Source organism: Borostomias antarcticus, assembly GCF_949987555.1.
Source record: "Borostomias antarcticus genome assembly, contig: scaffold_62, whole genome shotgun sequence".
Taxonomy (NCBI): domain Eukaryota; kingdom Metazoa; phylum Chordata; class Actinopteri; order Stomiiformes; family Stomiidae; genus Borostomias; species Borostomias antarcticus.
In genome coordinates, this window is record NW_028176112.1 from 157,330 (window position 1) to 175,000 (window position 17,671).

Below are 17,671 nucleotides of genomic sequence, written 5' to 3' on the forward strand. Positions count from 1 at the left end.
CACTGATGAGATGATTGTTCTTGGTGATTTTAATCTTGACTGGTTTAGTAACCAGTCAAGACTCAAATTATCTCAAAGAGGTTAGTAGTGGCCTCGGCTTGTCTCAGTTGATTGCTGAGCCGACCAGACCCAACCTGAAACACAACTCCAGATCCACTTTAATTGATTTGATATTCTCTAACAAAAGTGAAAAAATCCATACTTGTGGTGTCCTTGAATTTGGTGTTAGTGATCACTGTCCCATAGTTTGTGTTAGAACGTCTCGATTAGAGAAAACACCGGCGCAGATGGTTACTAAAATAAATATGACACATTTTAATGATCATGCTTTTTTATTTGATTTAACCCACAGCAACATCCATCTCACATCAGGAATCCCTGATGTTGAAATGGCACTAGACGTCTTTTCAAATACCTTCCTCTCTATTGTCAACAAACATGCACCTTACAAGACACTCAGAATAAAAGACAGAACAACCCCTTGGTTCTCATCTGAATTATCTATTCTCTTTAAGGATAGAAACAGAGCATTGACACTTGCCAGACACTCTGGGGATCAAACTCACTGGGCATCTTTTAGACAGCTCAGAAACAGGTGTACAGCAGCTGTCCGATCGGCTAAGGTCAACTACTACTAAGATTTAGTTACTAGCTTCTATTCATATCCTGCCAAATTTTGGAAAGCAGCGAATCCAAAAAAGAAAACGTCTACCTCCCTACCTACACTCCAAATCAACACTTTATTGATGCTGGTCACCTGTTTGAGAACAGCCTAAGACCTAGCGGTCCTCTTGGCCGTGAAAAACATAGTTATAAATGATATAGCATCCGCTCTGGACAAAAGAAAACACTGTGCTGCCTTATTTGTAGATCTGTCAAAGGCATTCGATACAGTAGACCACTCTTCTCTTAGATAAGTTACATAGTATTGGTTTATAAGTTCCTTTTATCAATATCTATCTCCTGAAGATCTTAATCAGCTGTAGATGTATGTATATAGCCATCATAAAAATAATTAAAGCACAGCCTAGGCATCTTATTTGATAGAACCCACGACCACCCCTTTTATCTTAAAGGCTTCCCATGTCTATTTGTTGAGGCTGAGATTAACATGCTGTTGAAGCCGCAAACAGAGCAGGAACCAAACAAGGAGAACCGGGGCGTGTGGGGGTTGGGCAGCAGACAAATGAGCAGACATTGAATCAATCAGGAGTCCTCCTTCCTCCTTCCGCACACACACACACACACACACATGTGCACACACACACGTGTGCACACACACACACACGCACACACACACACACACACACACACACACACACACACACACACACACACACACACACACACACACACACACACAACCTATGTATGCCTGGGAGGCAACATGGTCCAGGGGATCAGTATGGATCAATGTCCAGGCTCCCTCCTCCCATCTGCTAAGCCTCAGAGATAAAGCAGAGACACACAGTACAGTAGGTGGGCCTCGGCACGTCCCCTCCAGAGAGGCAGTGGGGAAGAGAGGCTTGTAGCAGGTTTTTAGCAGTACCAGTCGGCCGCTGTTATTCAACAGCGGGCGCCTGTTTGAATGAAGATAATGATGGACCAATTCAAGTTGAATAGGATAACACTGGTCCAATTCAATGTTCGAGTACTTTCAAGAGGGGCAATTTGGCTGGGAGTTTGACTGGTTCAGGCCGCCTTATGCCCGCTCTCAATCAAAGGACGGACTCCGTCGAACTGACTGGGACACATAAGAGGCCCGCGTTAGCGAATCACACAACTTTTTTTGTGTGTTGGTTGTAAGCCGACACATCAAGAAGAGGGAATCCTATTTGTCGCTCCCTTCCTCCCTCTTGTCGTTGTTGCCCTGCAGTTCTATGTTGCTACCACAAGAGGCAGTGGTCCCACAACATCAGAGCTAAAAGACTCCACAAATTTCCCAAGTCAGCGGTGGCCGAGTGGATAGTGCGCTGTTTATATTATACCTCCATGTGCGCTGCCTATCACCGCGAAGGTTGTGAGTTAAATCCTTGGTGTGGACATACCAAGGTACCATGACATATTTTGTCACTGGATGTTATAGAAGTTATGTAACGAGCGTGGGTCATATTTGTTAATTATAGACCCTTTTACAGCCTAGTCGCCATTATTAAGCGTACGGACTGGACTGAGGAAATCATCAGAAAGAAACAAAAATTAATAAATAAATATGTGGTCGATTAAAATGCAATCAAATTAAATGTGTGATCGATTAAAATGCAATCGAATTAAATGTGTGAATGATTAAAATGCAATCAAATACAATTATTAATTAAATTAAGAATTAAATTATTCATTAAATTAATCGTTAAACTGCACTTTTATCATTAGAGTGCACTTTTATCATTAAGAGTGTGCTTTTATCATTAGTGTGCTTTTATCATTAAACTGCACTTTTATCATTAGCGTGTGCTTTTATCATTAGAGTGTGCTTAATTAATTTTTGTTACTTCCACCCCTCATATCTGTAACCACCACATTCAGTTTATTGAACTAATTACTAAAAATAATGACATTTTCTGGTTTGGTTGAAGTTCATTGTAAACAAGACACATATTACATGTTACGTGTTTAGAGGCTACAAAATCATAGACCTGAATTCTCCTTTAAGGACTGAGGAAACGAGGATCATGCCAAGCCGTGGTTTCTCCTTTCTATTGATTTAAATGTCTTAATTTAGAAGAAAATAGAACAACAGACAAAATAAGAACACAGTATAGTGAGCTATCCTCTTGTGGAATGGAGAGGGACCGATTACCCTGTGGGTGATAAAATAGAAAACGTGCAGGCTTCACGTTCAGGACATAACAGATAGGGTTTGGGGCCGCAATGGTAGGCTTGCTGTGAATGCTGGGAAAAGGCTTCAGGAGAAGAGAGGCACTGCTGTGTTCCCATGGAGAGAAACTGAGAGAGAGAGAAAGAGAGAGAGAGAGAAAGAGAGAGAGAGAGAGGAGTAGGAGGCAGAGAGAAAGAACGAGAGAGTGGGAAAAAAGAGGAGAGAAGATAACAGACAGAGAGGAAACGATACTGAGTGAGAATGCTGTGAAGTGGGGATAACGGCGAGAGCTTTAACGGAATGAGAGAGGGAGGGAGAGAGAGAGAAGTTGAAGGAGGAGGAAGAGAAGCGATGCTGGCCTCTCTCTCTAGGGGCGATAAAAGTGTTTGACGGCAGAAGTGAGAGGCATCGGGCTCAGTCCTGGTCAGTATCTCTCCACCGCTGAGTCATCCTAGCTGTGGGAGTGTTTGTTCTTTTACTGAGCTAGACTCATGCTGAGAGACACCATGGGAGAGCACTGCATTACTAACAGGAACTCTGCTCTGAAGAACGGTAGCTAGCTCCCTGTGAATGTGTGTGTATCTACTTCTACTTCATTTAAATTGTCCCCGAAGGGCAACTGGCTTTGGTGTCTAATGTGTGTGTGTGTGTGTGTGTGTGTGTGTGTGTGTGTTTCCAAACTGCGGAGAGAGCGTTCAACGATGGACACTAAGAAATTGCAGGAAAAGTCTTTGTGATGGACAGCATCAGGTAATAGAGTTCATGTCCCACATATTAAACGGTTGTCACTTTTACAAAGGTCTGTTCATAGCCAGACACAATAGAACTGTTGACACCATAACCAACGTATCATCTTAGATTCTACCCTCCACCCCTCTGTTGTTCAATTGTGTGTGCGTGTGTGTGTGTGTGTGTGTGTGTGTGTTGCTGTCTGTTTTTGCAACTATGTTTAGTGACCTTGTTTTCACAAATTCTAGAGGTATAGTATATTGTTCCTAAGAAAGAGAAACAGTTCTGAATGTTCATACACAAACACACACACACACACTTTTAACATCACACTTCGTCCATTCGTATCGTCTACCAGCTTTGGCATTGAACCTGAGCTTGCATAAGCCGTTCCTCATAAAATCAATACATTTCAAAAAAGCCTCTTGAGATTAATCTTATTGTAGAACATGCCTCTGGCTGTCTGTCTCATCCTGGGAGCCAAACAAACAAAAGCTGGCCTGAGAAAGTTGCAGAGAGCGAGAGACGAGAGAGAGAGAGAGAGAGAGAGAGAGAGAGAGAGAGAGAGAGAGAGAGAGAGAGAGGTAGAGAGGTAGAGAGAGGTGGAGAGGGGCTGCTGGAGGTTGTAGTGAGTTTTACCTCTCTCTCTTTCTCTCTCTCTCTGTCTGTCTCTCTTTCTGATGGCTATGCTTGTTAATGTGACGGGGGGATATCGGTGTACTGTACCTTCGGGCTGTGTGTGTGTGTGTGTGTGTGTGTGTGTGTGTGTGTGTGTGTGTGTGCGTGTGAAGGCGTGCATATGTGTGTGCAGTATGTCAGTGACAGATATTGAGACAGGGGGCTGTGTTAGTTCACACAGCGGCAGAAGTGCAGCGTATGCAGATTAAATGGCACAGCCCATCTCTCTCTCTCTCTCTCTTTCTCTCTCTCTCTCTCTCCCTCCCTCCCTCCCCCTAACATATACACACCTGCACCAGACACACACACACACACACACACACACACACACACAGCAGATGCAAACACACACACGGAGGAAGTGAGAAGTATGACATATTGGGAGACGGTGCAGTGCTCTTAATTACAGTCCCTCTCGCCAAAGTGCCAGCTCAGTAACCCCCCCCCCCCCCCCCCTAGCCCATTCCCTTCCAAGATTAGATCAATATATAACGGAGCACACAGCCCCCACAGCTACCACCCCCCCCCCCCCCCCCCCCCTCCTCACCTATCCTACTGTTTAATGGGATTTCTGCTCTAAATAGCATTGTAGGAAAGCGTTGGTATGTGGACTTGTTTGCCCGGGAGCTAAGGCTGGGATGCGTCCCTCTCCACAGGGGCCGGGTATATATCCACAGCGCCAGGAGATCGAAAATCCCAAATGCCAAAACTCTAAAATTCATTTAGATCGGTGACCTTAACTCCAGGATGGGGTGGGGGGGAGGGGGGGGGTGGGGATTATTACAGTGCGCGCACACACACACCTGCACATACACTCTTTCTCTCTCTCTCACAATACTGAGGCCAGACACTGCTATTGTTGGCATACATGTAGTGTAGCAGGGAGTCAGAGAGAACACAGGATGCTGTGCAGTTTTGACTCTAGTACGACGTGTCACGACCAAAACCCCAAAAACCTCAACCCCCCCCCCGCCCCTCACATCCAGGTCATTTCCTGTCTCTTTTTGCACTTCCAATATTTATCGTGCCTGATGGGAAACCACTCTTGGCGTGAAGGTAAAGATGTCGTTTGTGGTGACGGGATGTGGTTTCTCACTTGCATCAATATACACCTGCACAATCTCACTATACGCTTTCACAATCTCGCTATACACCTGCACAATCTCACTATACGCTTTCACAATCTCGCTATACACCTGCACAATCTCACTATACGCTTTCACAATCTCGCTATACGCTTTCACAATCTCACTATACGCTTGCACAATCTCGCTATACGCTTGCACAATCTCGCTATACGCTTGCACAATCTCGCTATACGCTTTCACAATCTCGCTATACGCTTGCACAATCTCGCTATACGCTTGCATAATCTCGCTATACGCTTGCACAATCTCGCTATACGCTTGCATAATCTCGCTATACGCTTGCACAATCTCGCTATACGCTTGCATAATCTCGCTATACGCTTGCACAATCTCGCTATACGCTTGCACAATCTCGCTATACGCTTGCATTGCACAATCTCACTATACGCTTGCATAATCTCACTATACACTGGCATAATCTGACTATACACTAGCATAATATCACTATACACTTGAATAATATACTATACACTTGAATAATCTTGCTATAAACTTGCATAATGTCACTATACAGTACTCTTGCATACTCTCACTATAGACCTACACAATCTGACTATACACTTGCATAATCTGACTATACACTTGCATAATCTGACTATACACTTGCATAATCTGACTATACACTTGCATAATCTGACTATACACTTGCATAATCTGACTATACACTTGCATAATCTCACTACAGACCTGCATAATCTGACTATACACTTGCATAATCTGACTATACACTTGCATAATCTGACTATACACTTGCATAATCTGACTATACACTTGCATAATCTCACTACAGACCTGCATAATCTGACTATACACTTGTATAATCTTACTATAGTTTGTTTATTTGACAGTAGTTAAAATACATGATAGAGCTAATCATGCATCATAAAAATATCAAGGATGGCACAAAAAAAGACTTATTTCCATTATGGTCCTTGGTCTCGGCAAATAATAATAAAAATATACACCTGCGTAATCTCACTTCTGAAGGAACGTCAGTTGGAACGAGGGGTCGTGTGTGAGAGCTCCAGCGACTGACCTTATCTAAGTAGGGCTCCTCGGTCAGGTCGATGCCCTCGGACTCCAGCCTCTGCTCCAGCACGGTGAGCAGGTCCACCGCCATCTTGGCGTGGGACGCCTTCCTCGCCACCGCCGCCTTGCCACCGCCGGGCAGGTCGGACAGCCAGGGGGGCGGCGCCGCCGGGGTGGAGTCGGGGTCTTCCGCGGCGCCGGGGGAGGGGCTGGCGGGGGTGCTGGGGGTCTTGGCGGGCAGGGCGGGGGCGCTGGGGGCGGGGCTGCCGCCGCCGCTGACCGGACTCGGGGGGTGGGAGCGGGTGAGGGAGTGGGTGGGGGACGGGGAGGAGGGCGTGGAGAGCGGGGGAGGAGTGTGGCGCAGCCCGTTGGCCAGGCGCTCCTTGGATTTCTTGGCGGGCACGGGCGGGGGCACGGGGGGCTTTTTGGGGTGAGTCCGGACGCTCTGCTCCCTGGCGGGGGAAGGCTCGGGGGGGCTGGGGGTGGGGCTGGACAGGGGCTCTGCAGCCTGGGGGGTGGGGCTGGGGGGCCAGAGGGGCAGCTGGGAGGGCACGGCGGGACGACTAAACCGCTTCGGGCTGACCGCAGGAGCGCCGTTGCGAGCCGGCGACCCCGCGTTCCCGCGCACCAGCGGGGGCTTCGCCGGGCCACCGCCCGGCCTCGGGGCGGCGCCCTTGTCGGGCTTGACCTCCAGGGCGGGGTCCTTCTTCCGGTCGAAAGCCTGCTCCCAGCGGAGGTCTCCCAGGGAGCGGGAGCGCTTCCAGGCCGGGGCGTCGTCTCCCCCTCCGCCGGGCGGGGCCTGCTGCGGCATGGGTCCGTCCAGGTCCTCGCAGCTGCGGCTGGCGGGGATGAGGGCGTGGCGGTGGCCCTTCCTGAGCCCCAGCAGGCTGAAGCCCCGCAGCGCCGGCTTGAGGAAGAAGCCCTTGGGGAACTTGCGCTCCCTCTTGCCGTGCTGCTGCTGCTGCTGCAGGGCCTCGGTGGACCGGGTCATGGGGAGCGTGGGGTAGTCCGGCGACGGCAGACCCCCCGACGAACGGCCGGAGCGGGACGTCTTCCGGCTCTTGCCTGAAACACAGCGGACAGACACCCACCACCCTTGCTTGATTCCGGAGCTGGAGGAAACACTCGGCTTTGCCCCGACACCGCTGACGGGTGGGCGGGACTTCGCTGTGTGCGTCGTGCTCGGAAGATGACCGACACGTTTTTTTCTCTCGGCTCGATAGAAACCATACTGGTGTTGTTGTTGAGGTTTAAATTTACGTTAAAGTTGGATTCATGTAAGCCTACTGAGACATACAGACCCAGCATTAACGCAGGGTCAAACTGAACACTTTGTTAGCTAAGAGAAGCCAAACTGAGGTGACCAGCAGGCCATTGCAAACTCCTGATCCAGGTTGTGATTTGTCCGTCAAAACAGGAATTCAGACCAGTGTGTCTCACAACACAATAACAAGAAGCTTAGGCCGTCTTCGCTCTAACAGCTTACAGTCAGCTGGGCTCCGCTGCCCCACATCATTAACCCACACATCATTAATAATTTTACAGCATTGCGGACTACGGTCTTTGATGTGCTTTGAGTTATCGCTTCATAATATTAATTTGAGAGGGAGATTTCATTAAGAGCCCGAGATTGCAGTTGATGTGGTGTTTTAATGTGCTGGCTATTGACGTGGGCCGGCGAGGACTTCTGGTTTTTCATTAAGCTGACCGCTATCCAAGGCTAACTACCACACAGTGTTCTGTGAATATTAAACCATGTTGATGTTGAAAAGTCGGAATGGGTGAAAGGTCAGGTATTGATCATGGAATCGGGCATCTCTCTAAAACAATCAATAGTCATACATTCACTCATCGATTCCTAAGAAATTATGACTATGCAGTTCATCAAACGCGGACCATAACTCATATATATTCCGCCAATTCATATGATTGATATATTCTGCTTGTTCATTCGTGATGGAATTGACATTCTAATGTAAATGATCATCACTATACAAAACAACTCACCCTTGTCGATAAATAATATTGATTGTATGATGATGAATAGAATTTTCAATCTGACATGGATTTGTGGAGGGTTGGCATCAGGTATAAAAATGAAATGGTACATTTCACCATCTGAACTTAGACCATGCTGGATGTACAGGACTGTGGATGTGAACGTAGTATGAGGCAGAAGATGCATGGCTTGGAAACGGCATAGAATGGACACAAAAGAGAAGAGTTTATTAATCAGTGCAGAAATAGAGTTGATTAAAAATGCAGAATGTACACTGAGAGAATGTTATGCCACTAGTGAGGAATGAGAGAATGTTATGCCGCTAGTGAGGAATGTTATCTAGGGTGGAGGAGAGAGACAGAGAAAAGAAAGACATGAAATAAGTCAAGCAGGCCAGAGTCCTTCAGTCACCAGTGGTTTATTCCACAAACTCAAAGATTGCACATTATTTTTTACTGTATGACACTCTCTCACACACACACACACGCGCACGCACGCACAGAACAAGTGTGAACCACTGGCAGACACAAAGGGAGTTATGACGAGAGAAGTTATGGCAATGTTATGGTTTATGAGGTCTGAAGCTAATAGACTACTCCACAGTAGTTGGAAACAATACAGTACGAGACTACGAGTAGTTTCAACTACACAAGTCCTTTAAAATCTCACAAACATAGCTTATCTAAATGCACTTCCATAATCCTGAAGAGTTATTTAAGAGTCCGTTATTTAGGCACGTACGATCATTTGTGCAACATAGTCACTATTGCCGTAAACACGATTAAAGTTACAAGCGGACATCTTATGGGGCGAGAATGCACGGCAAACGGGGGAGAGTGCATCCAATCACATCAACCCCCCCAGAAGCCCCGATCACAGCATTTCCCTTTCTAAAGCGGGACGACTCTAAGCCACTACCCTTTGGAACCCCTACCCTAATTGGGCGGTCGCGTAATATTCTACGGGCTCCCGCCGTGCCGTGACACCTTTCAGCAGAAATACTCTCTGAGCGAGCAGTGCTCCGTCTGGCAGTCCTGTAACAGGAGCGCCTCGGCGGGCGGAGGAGGGGGGCCGGCGCCGGGGGGTCCGTAGTGGCCCCGGGGGAGCTGCTCGGTTAGCGGGCTCAGACTCGGCGGAGGAGCTCCGAGCCTACGGCCGGGGCCGTCTCTGTCCCCGGGGGGGCCCCCCGTGACTGCGGGGTGGACTAGGCCTAGAGGGGGCCCGGGGGCTAGGGCGCTCCCCTTTAGGATCGGGCTCCGGCAGTGGTGACAGAGAAGGCCTGGAGATGGACAGAGAGAGAGAGGCGGAGAAAGAGTGGAGCGAGAGAGAAAAAGAAACGAAAGAATGTGAGTGAGTGAGTGAGTGAGAGAAAGAAGAGATTATCTCTCGCTGTGAAGCAGGAAGAAGCAAGGGAGTGGGTGGGTGGAGGAGAGGAGCAGAACGATGCAGATATGGCAGAGAGCGGAGCGGTTGACTGGCTGGCGCTGGTCCAGTGGAGCGCAGATGGGTTAGGAAGCTTATACATGGCAGAGGAGATGCAGGATGAAGCCCAGAGAGAAGGGGATGGGCCACAGTCACTAGCGCTAGGCTAGGCTAGGCCCAGGCTAGGCTATGGCCAGGCAAATCCCATTAGCATTCCGCTAGGGCTAGGCTAGGCTAAGCTAGGCTATCATTACCATTCTCCAGGTTCTCATTGCTCTCATAGCATCCAGAGTCACGCGGGGAGTCCCCAACCAGGTTGTGGCCCTCGGACAGCAGTTTCTCTTGGGAGCCTGACAGGCCACCGCGCTCCGGGTCACTGCTGCCTGGAGACAGACACACACACACACACACACACACACACACACACACACACACACACACACCCCGTGTGGTCAGAAACATACTGAGTCAACCTCAGTACTCAAACTGATCAGGGCTGCGAGACAGATTGGAAATGTGTGTGTGTTGGAACATTGGGTGGGTAGTGACTAGCAAGCCTGCACACGTGTGTGTGTGTGTGTGTGTGTGTGTGTGTGTGTGTGTGTGTGTGTGTGTGTGTGTGTGTGTGTACTCACTGTCATACTCCTGCAGCAGCTCCACTGCGGTGAGCAGCACAGCCCTCTGTTGAGGGTCTTTGATGTTCAGCTCGTCCAGGTCCTCCTCCTCCAGCAGCTTGAAGGTGTCCAGGTCCTCGTAGCCGTTGAACAGGAAGGTGGGCATGTGCTCCTGCAGGGAGGGGGTGAGGGGGGGGGGGGGGTTACTTAGGTTGAGGTGTACTCGGTTAAGATGGCGTCCATCGGGACCGGGGGGAATCGAATGCATGGAACTCATCACATATGCCAAGAGAACTGGATATGCTAGCTTGAAAGCTAACTTTAGCTACCTGGCTTGCACTAAATTTAGCCCCAAAAAAGTCAGATCTGATCACACAAAAAACAGTCAATTGCAATACAAATGCCTGTACAATAATTATAAAATAAATGAATTTGACACATTTATAAATAACAATGTAGACATTAATCCCGTCGGAAGGCAATGTTCCACTGTCGATACCATTGACTGTCATCCATTCAGTGTTCAAGGATTGAGGGTGGGCAGGACAGAGCGAGTCTGGAAGACAGGCTGACTCGCAAAAAAAAAAAAAAAGTTTTAGACACGTATTGCAAAAACCTTTTTACAAGGAAGTCTGGCTTCAAGGCTAGGACAGAAGTACCAGCATGCCTACGACCAGACCAGATCCTTCAAGGGTTACCCTCAGGTACAGTAGTGCAGTCGGGAATTACAGATCAAACACATCTTAACCAAGTTCTGACTGCCAGCTACAACAAGCTGTTTAGACTGTGAGAGGCTAGTGAAAAACTATTATGTTTCTTTGTACAGTATCGCGCAGCCTTCATAGTAGTCTTTAACAGGGCGCGTTACAACGGAAAAATGCTGACGTGCAGAGATGTGAAAGTGAAACGTCAGATTGTGAGCCAGACTAGTGGTTGAAGTTACGGTAGAGGCAGGGTGGGGATGACAGTGATGAGGGTGACCCTCCCTCCCTTACCCACCCTGGAACCACATGAGACGAGGCTAGGCTACACACACACACACACACAAGCGCACACACACACACCCACCCCCACACACACAAAAACACACGCGCACACACACACAAACACACCCACCCACCCCCACACAAACAAACACACACACACACACACACACACACACACCCACCCACCCCCACACACACACACACACACACACACACACACACACAGTCATTACAATCCGTGGAGCTACAATATCACACACAGTAGTGGAATAGAACAAAAAAAATGTCCCCAGAAAGCCCTCTGGTCCAGAATTGCAGGCTAGCTCTGTCCAGAACAGTCACCGCAAACAACATCAACTTCAACCAATCATAATTGTCCGCCACTTAAACCAATCATAATTGTCCGCCACTTAAACCGTGGAAAGTGGTTGGGCGCTTTCTAAGTTTGTTTGACCCGCGCGTCTCGGGGGCAGAACACACAGACATGGCGTCACCACGGAGACCGTTCATTAACATGCCTGTTTCCTTTTCTGTCGCGGAGATCACAGTGATCCGCCGCCGCCGGGTCGACCCCGACGAGGGCGACGCGGAACCCGGCCGGAACCACGCAGGGCTGCTATCTTCGTCTGCCCGCCAAATACACCCCGCCAGATTAGAAGGCACAAACCAAGCGCCGTTTAGAGAACCGGTAGAAAGCGACGCCCGTTAAGATGTCATCTCGCTGGACTTCATCCTTGTTACTCGTCCGGTGACTTCCTGTCGAGACCACGTCGACTCTTGACTGGCGTCTCGGAGGCGGCGTTCGCATTTCGACACGCAGACAGAAACTTCCATCAAATAAACAAAGTGGGTCAAATCCAAACATACACACGTCTGAAATATAGATTTTATAACGGGCTTGACGCGATGAAGACGCAGCCAACCGGAGCACACCTGAGTTGAAACAGGAAAGCCTGTCCACGCGCTGAGCCGTGGGTAATGAGGGGTTCTGGGAATGTGTGTTTAGTCTAGCACTCCCACTCCTGAATGCGGGACTACGTATGTGCTGACGGACGTAGCATAGGCACCCTGGCGCATATGGGCCGTCGGGACACGCAGGAGGCCTTGAGGGGTAAAACGCAGCCTGTGCCAGCGCGGGCGACCGTGACGTACGGTTAACACCGCCCCGTCCTTGAGGAGGAGAGAGCGGGCCTTGAGGCCCAGCGTGGTCTCTAATCTTGGGAGCTCCACCGGGGCTGGGCTCGCCCCAGAAAAGCAGCCCACCTACGGGCCAGACTGCCTGGGGGAGCTCGCCTGGCCAGCTGGGCCGGGTTAGGGAAAGGCTGGATACTCCGGGCTTAATTTAGGGTTGGCTAAGGTGTGATAGGGAGTGACAATGAGGGAGGTATGGGTGTGTGTATACATTACAAATGTGTGTGTGTGTGTGTGTGTACATTACAAGTGTGTGTGTGTGTGTGTGTGCGCACATTACAAGTGTGTGTGTGTGTGTGTGCGTACATTACGTGTGTGTGTGTACATTACGTGTGTGTGTGTGTACATTACAAGTGTGTGTGTGTGCGCGTGTGTACATTACAAGTGTGCGTGTGTGCACATGACATGTGTGTATGTGTACATTACAAGTGTGTGTGTGTGTTACATGCGTGTGTGTGTGTGTGTATATTACAAGTGTAAGTGTGTGTGTGTGTGTGTGTGCGCGCGCGCGCGCATGTATACAAGCATGTAAACAGTTTACCTTGAGGTTGATGCGCTCCAGCAGCTCCTCCACCGAGGTGGGCTTGGGGGGCCGCCCCTTCCTCCTCACCGAGCGCTTGGGCTTCTCCTCCTCCTCGCTCAGCACGTCCACGTAGATGAACTTGAAGGTGCCCACCTTGTTGTTCAGGAGGCCCATCCAGGTGCCCATGGGCGGCTTGCTGATGACGTCGATCACGTCGCCTCTCTGGAAGAACCAGGGGGGAGAAGGTGGGTGAGCGCTGGCAGAACGAGGTTAAGAGATCGGGAGAGAGAGCTGAGAGAGAGAGATCAGGAGAGAGAGCTGAGAGAGAGAGATCAGGAGAGAGAGCTGAGCCAAGAGAGATCAGGAGAGAGAGCTGAGAGAGAGATCAGGAGAGAGAGCTGAGAGAGAGAGATCAGGAGAGAGAGCTGAGCCAAGAGAGATCAGGAGAGAGAGCTGAGAGAGAGATCAGGAGAGAGAGCTGAGAGAGAGAGATCAGGAGAGAGAGCTGAGAGAGAGAGATCAGGAGAGAGAGCTGAGAGAGAGATCAGGAGAGAGAGATCAGGAGAGAGAGCTGAGAGAGAGATCAGGAGAGAGAGATCAGGAGAGAGAGCTGGCCAAGAGAGATCGGGAGAGAGAGCTGAGCCAAGAGAGATCAGGAGAGAGATCAGGGGAGAGAGCTGAGCCAAGAGAGATCAGGAGAGAGAGCTGAGAGAGAGAGATCAGGAGAGAGAGCTGAGCCAAGAGAGATCAGGAGAGAGAGCTGAGAGAGAGATCAGGAGAGAGAGCTGAGAGAGAGAGATCAGGAGAGAGATCAGGGGAGAGAGCTGAGCCAAGAGAGATCAGGAGAGAGAGCTGGCCAAGAGAGATCAGGAGAGAGAGCTGAGAGAGAGAGATCAGGAGAGAGAGCTGAGCCAAGAGAGATCAGGAGAGAGAGCTGAGAGAGAGATCAGGAGAGAGAGCTGAGAGAGAGAGATCAGGAGAGAGAGCTGAGCCAAGAGAGATCAGGAGAGAGAGCTGAGAGAGATCAGGAGAGAGAGCTGAGAGAGAGAGATCAGGAGAGAGAGCTGAGCCAAGAGAGATCAGGAGAGAGAGCTGAGAGAGAGATCAGGAGAGAGAGCTGAGAGAGAGATCAGGAGAGAGAGCTGAGAGAGAGATCAGGAGAGAGAGCTGAGAGAGAGATCAGGAGAGAGAGCTGAGAGAGAGATCAGGAGAGAGAGATCAGGAGAGAGAGCTGGCCAAGAGAGATCGGGAGAGAGAGCTGAGCCAAGAGAGATCAGGAGAGAGAGCTGAGAGAGAGAGATCAGGAGAGAGAGCTGAGCCAAGAGAGATCGGGAGAGAGAGCTGAGAGAGAGATCAGGAGAGAGAGCTGAGAGAGAGAGATCAGGAGAGAGAGCTGAGCCAAGAGAGATCAGGAGAGAGAGCTGAGAGAGAGAGATCAGGAGAGAGATCAGGGGAGAGAGCTGAGCCAAGAGAGATCAGGAGAGAGAGCTGGCCAAGAGAGACCAGGAGAGAGATCAGGGGAGAGAGCTGAGCCAAGAGAGATCAGGGGAGAGAGCTGAGCCAAGAGAGATCAGGGGAGAGAGCTGAGCCAAGAGAGATCAGGAGAGAGAGCTGGTGAAGAGAGATCGGGAGAGAGATCAGGGGAGAGAGAGATCAGGAGAGAGAGCTGGTGAAGAGAGATCGGGAGAGAGATCAGGGGAGAGAGCTGGCCAAGAGAGATCAGGAGAGAGAGCTGAGCCAAGAGAGATCAGGAGAGAGAGCTGAGAGAGAGATGAGGAGAGAGAGCTGAGCCAAGAGAGATCAGGAGAGAGAGCTGAGAGAGAGAGATCAGGAGAGAGAGCTGAGAGAGAGAGATCAGGAGAGAGAGCTGGCCAAGAGAGATCAGGAGAGAGAGCTGAGAGAGAGAGATCAGGAGAGAGAGCTGAGAGAGAGAGATCAGGAGAGAGAGCTGAGCCAAGAGAGATCAGGAGAGAGAGCTGAGAGAGAGAGATCAGGAGAGAGAGCTGAGAGAGAGAGATCAGGAGAGAGAGCTGGCCAATAGAGATGGCTGCATAGGACGGAGCAGACGGTCAGGAGGCCGCATTTCATCAGGTGTGTGTGTGTGTGTGTCTGTTTACATTATCACACTACTTTTCTGTAGCATAGGGACTACTGTGTGTGTGTGTTTACTGTGTGTGTGTGTTTACTTTCAGTACTTCAGTTTGAGCGAGTCTGTATCATAGGGACTACTCTGTATGTTAGTATGTGTGTGCATTAGTGTGTTGGTTTGTGTGTGTGTGTGTGTGTGTGTGTGTCTGTATGTGTGTGTGTGTGTGTGTGTGTGTACCTTCAGTTTGAGGGAGTCAGAGTCGTAGGGGCTGGGTGTGAAGTCCGTGTGCACGCGGGCGCGGCCGCAGAATGGTCCCCTGTAGGGGGGCTCCTCGTCATCGCCGTCCTCAGACTTCACGCTCTCCCGGTTGCTGGCCGACGAGTCCGTGGTGCTGACCGTCTGACCGCCTGGAACGACCACGACCACAATATGACCACACCATGACCACACTACGACCACACCATGACCACACCACGATCACACTACGACCACAACATGACCACACCATGACCACATGACCACAACATGACCACACTACAACCACGCCACGACCACAACATGACCACGCCATGACCACACCATGACCACACCATGACCACACCATGACCACACCATGACCACACGCTCAAGGATAGAGATATAGGCCACATAGAAGATGTATGCAAATGCTATCAAGTCAAAGGCTGTTGTAATGTAACAGTGTGGTGATGGCGCCCCCTTGTGCCTAAACTCAGTCGCTGCGGCTTCTATAACCGCTTCCATAGTGATAACATCTCTCTCCTGCTGCTGTATGCACGCGCGCGCACACACACACACACACACACACACACACACACACACACACACACACACTTACTCATGGAGCTCTGTCCGCTGAGGGAGCTGCGGAGGCTCTCCACGGACCCCCCCGCCTTCAGCTTGGGAGTCTTCTCCAGGGAGTCTGAGTCTGGCTGGGAGGACTGGGGGGATCTGGGGGTCCCGTCTGGACTGGACTGGAGAGAGAAGAGGAGGAGAGAGAGGAGGAGAGAGAGAGGAGGAGGGGAGAGAGGAGGAGAGAGAGGGGAGGAGGGGAGAGAGGAGGAGGAGAGATGAGGAGGAGGAGAGAGAGGAGGAGAGAGAGAGAGGAGGAGGAGAGAGGAGGAAGAGAGAGAGAGAGGAGGAGGAGAGAGGAGGAGAGAGGAGGAGGAGAGAGAGGAGGAGGAGAGAGGGATGGGAGTGAGAGAGGAGGGTGGAGAGGGGGATGAAGAGAGATTAGGATGGAGGGAGAGGAGGGTGGAGAGAGAGATGGGGGAGAGGGTGGTTGTGGAGAGGTAGAGGAGGAGAAGAGAGAAACAGAGGAGGGGGGGGGGTGTGAATGAAAGGGAGGAGGAGGAGGAGGAGCAGGAAGAGAAACAAAAAAAGAGCGGCCGTCAGCATCAAAACCAGACGCTCTAATCCACAGCAACATTTACCTCCTTTCCTCATCTTCAGTACTACTGGGTCGACAGCGGCCGTACCACACCCGGCCACTAGATGGCACTGTGGCATGCAGAATAGCGGCCTGACTCCCGGTGGAGGCGGTAGGCGGTAGTTTGTCTGCCGTTTCCATGCGCAACACACAATCATGACTCAGCAGCGCGCCCTTTCTGGGTCGGTGTAGCCGGGGCCACCGTGACGGTGATTACTTCTCTCCGAGGGGGCGTGTTTGGACCCGAGGTCTAAAGGGCGACGCCCCACCCCGGCGCCGGACACGCCAACGCCACGGCCAACGCCAGGGCCTCTGACCACGGCCAGTGTGGATGGGACTGTTCGTCCGCAAGTGTGAGTTTGAATGCTGTGTGGATGAGCCAGTGTACACACACACACACACACAAACACGCGCACACACACACAGTGCCGTCTCGGTGTGCTGGCGTGCCTGAGTGCATGAGTCAGTGCACGGCGAATCACACACACTCCGCCCTGCACACTGGCCGCCGGAACGACGTGGGAGGACAGCTGAGCGACGGCCAGCCAGCTGTGTGTGTGTGTGCAAGCTGGATGTTTCCTCTGTAACCAACACAAACACTTCCACCCCCTGAACCATAGTAGCTTGAGTCCGTGTGTGTGTGAGTGTGTGTGTGTGTGTGTGTGTGTGTGTGTGTGTGTGTGTGTGTGTGTGTGTGTGTGTGTGTGTGCCTACCTGTTCAGACACTGAGCTGTTGTACTTCTTGGACATGCGTTTCCTCATGGTCTCCTTGACGGACTTGACCTTCTTGCCCAGGGAGATACGAGAGGTGGTGGGAGACTTGACCACCTCCCGGTAGATAGCATCCTGGTCCTTACTCTGGAGGGAGGGAGGGAGGGGGGGAGAGGGAGAGGGGGGGGGAGAGGGAGAGACACGGAGAGAGAGAGAGGGAGAGAGAGAGAGAGGGGGGGACGGGGGACGGAGAGAGAGAGAGGGAGAGAGAGGGGGGGGGGAGGGAG

General features: G+C 50.7%; 1 protein-coding gene across 1 annotated transcript in view; it reads right to left on the reverse strand.

Annotated features, from left to right (window-relative positions):
* Positions 1-17,671, reverse strand: part of LOC311328816 (SAM and SH3 domain-containing protein 1-like) — a gene marked incomplete at both ends in the record, with an annotated part of 59,359 nt that overhangs the window by 29,751 nt on the left and 11,937 nt on the right. Inside the window, 7 exons of the mRNA XM_084462724.1 lie at positions 6,410-7,467; positions 10,078-10,206; positions 10,459-10,609; positions 13,156-13,359; positions 15,464-15,633; positions 16,083-16,218; positions 17,388-17,531. Coding sequence (XP_084318850.1) covers positions 6,410-7,467; positions 10,078-10,206; positions 10,459-10,609; positions 13,156-13,359; positions 15,464-15,633; positions 16,083-16,218; positions 17,388-17,531 — 1,992 coding nt within the window. The remainder of the gene's footprint in view (positions 1-6,409; positions 7,468-10,077; positions 10,207-10,458; positions 10,610-13,155; positions 13,360-15,463; positions 15,634-16,082; positions 16,219-17,387; positions 17,532-17,671) is intronic.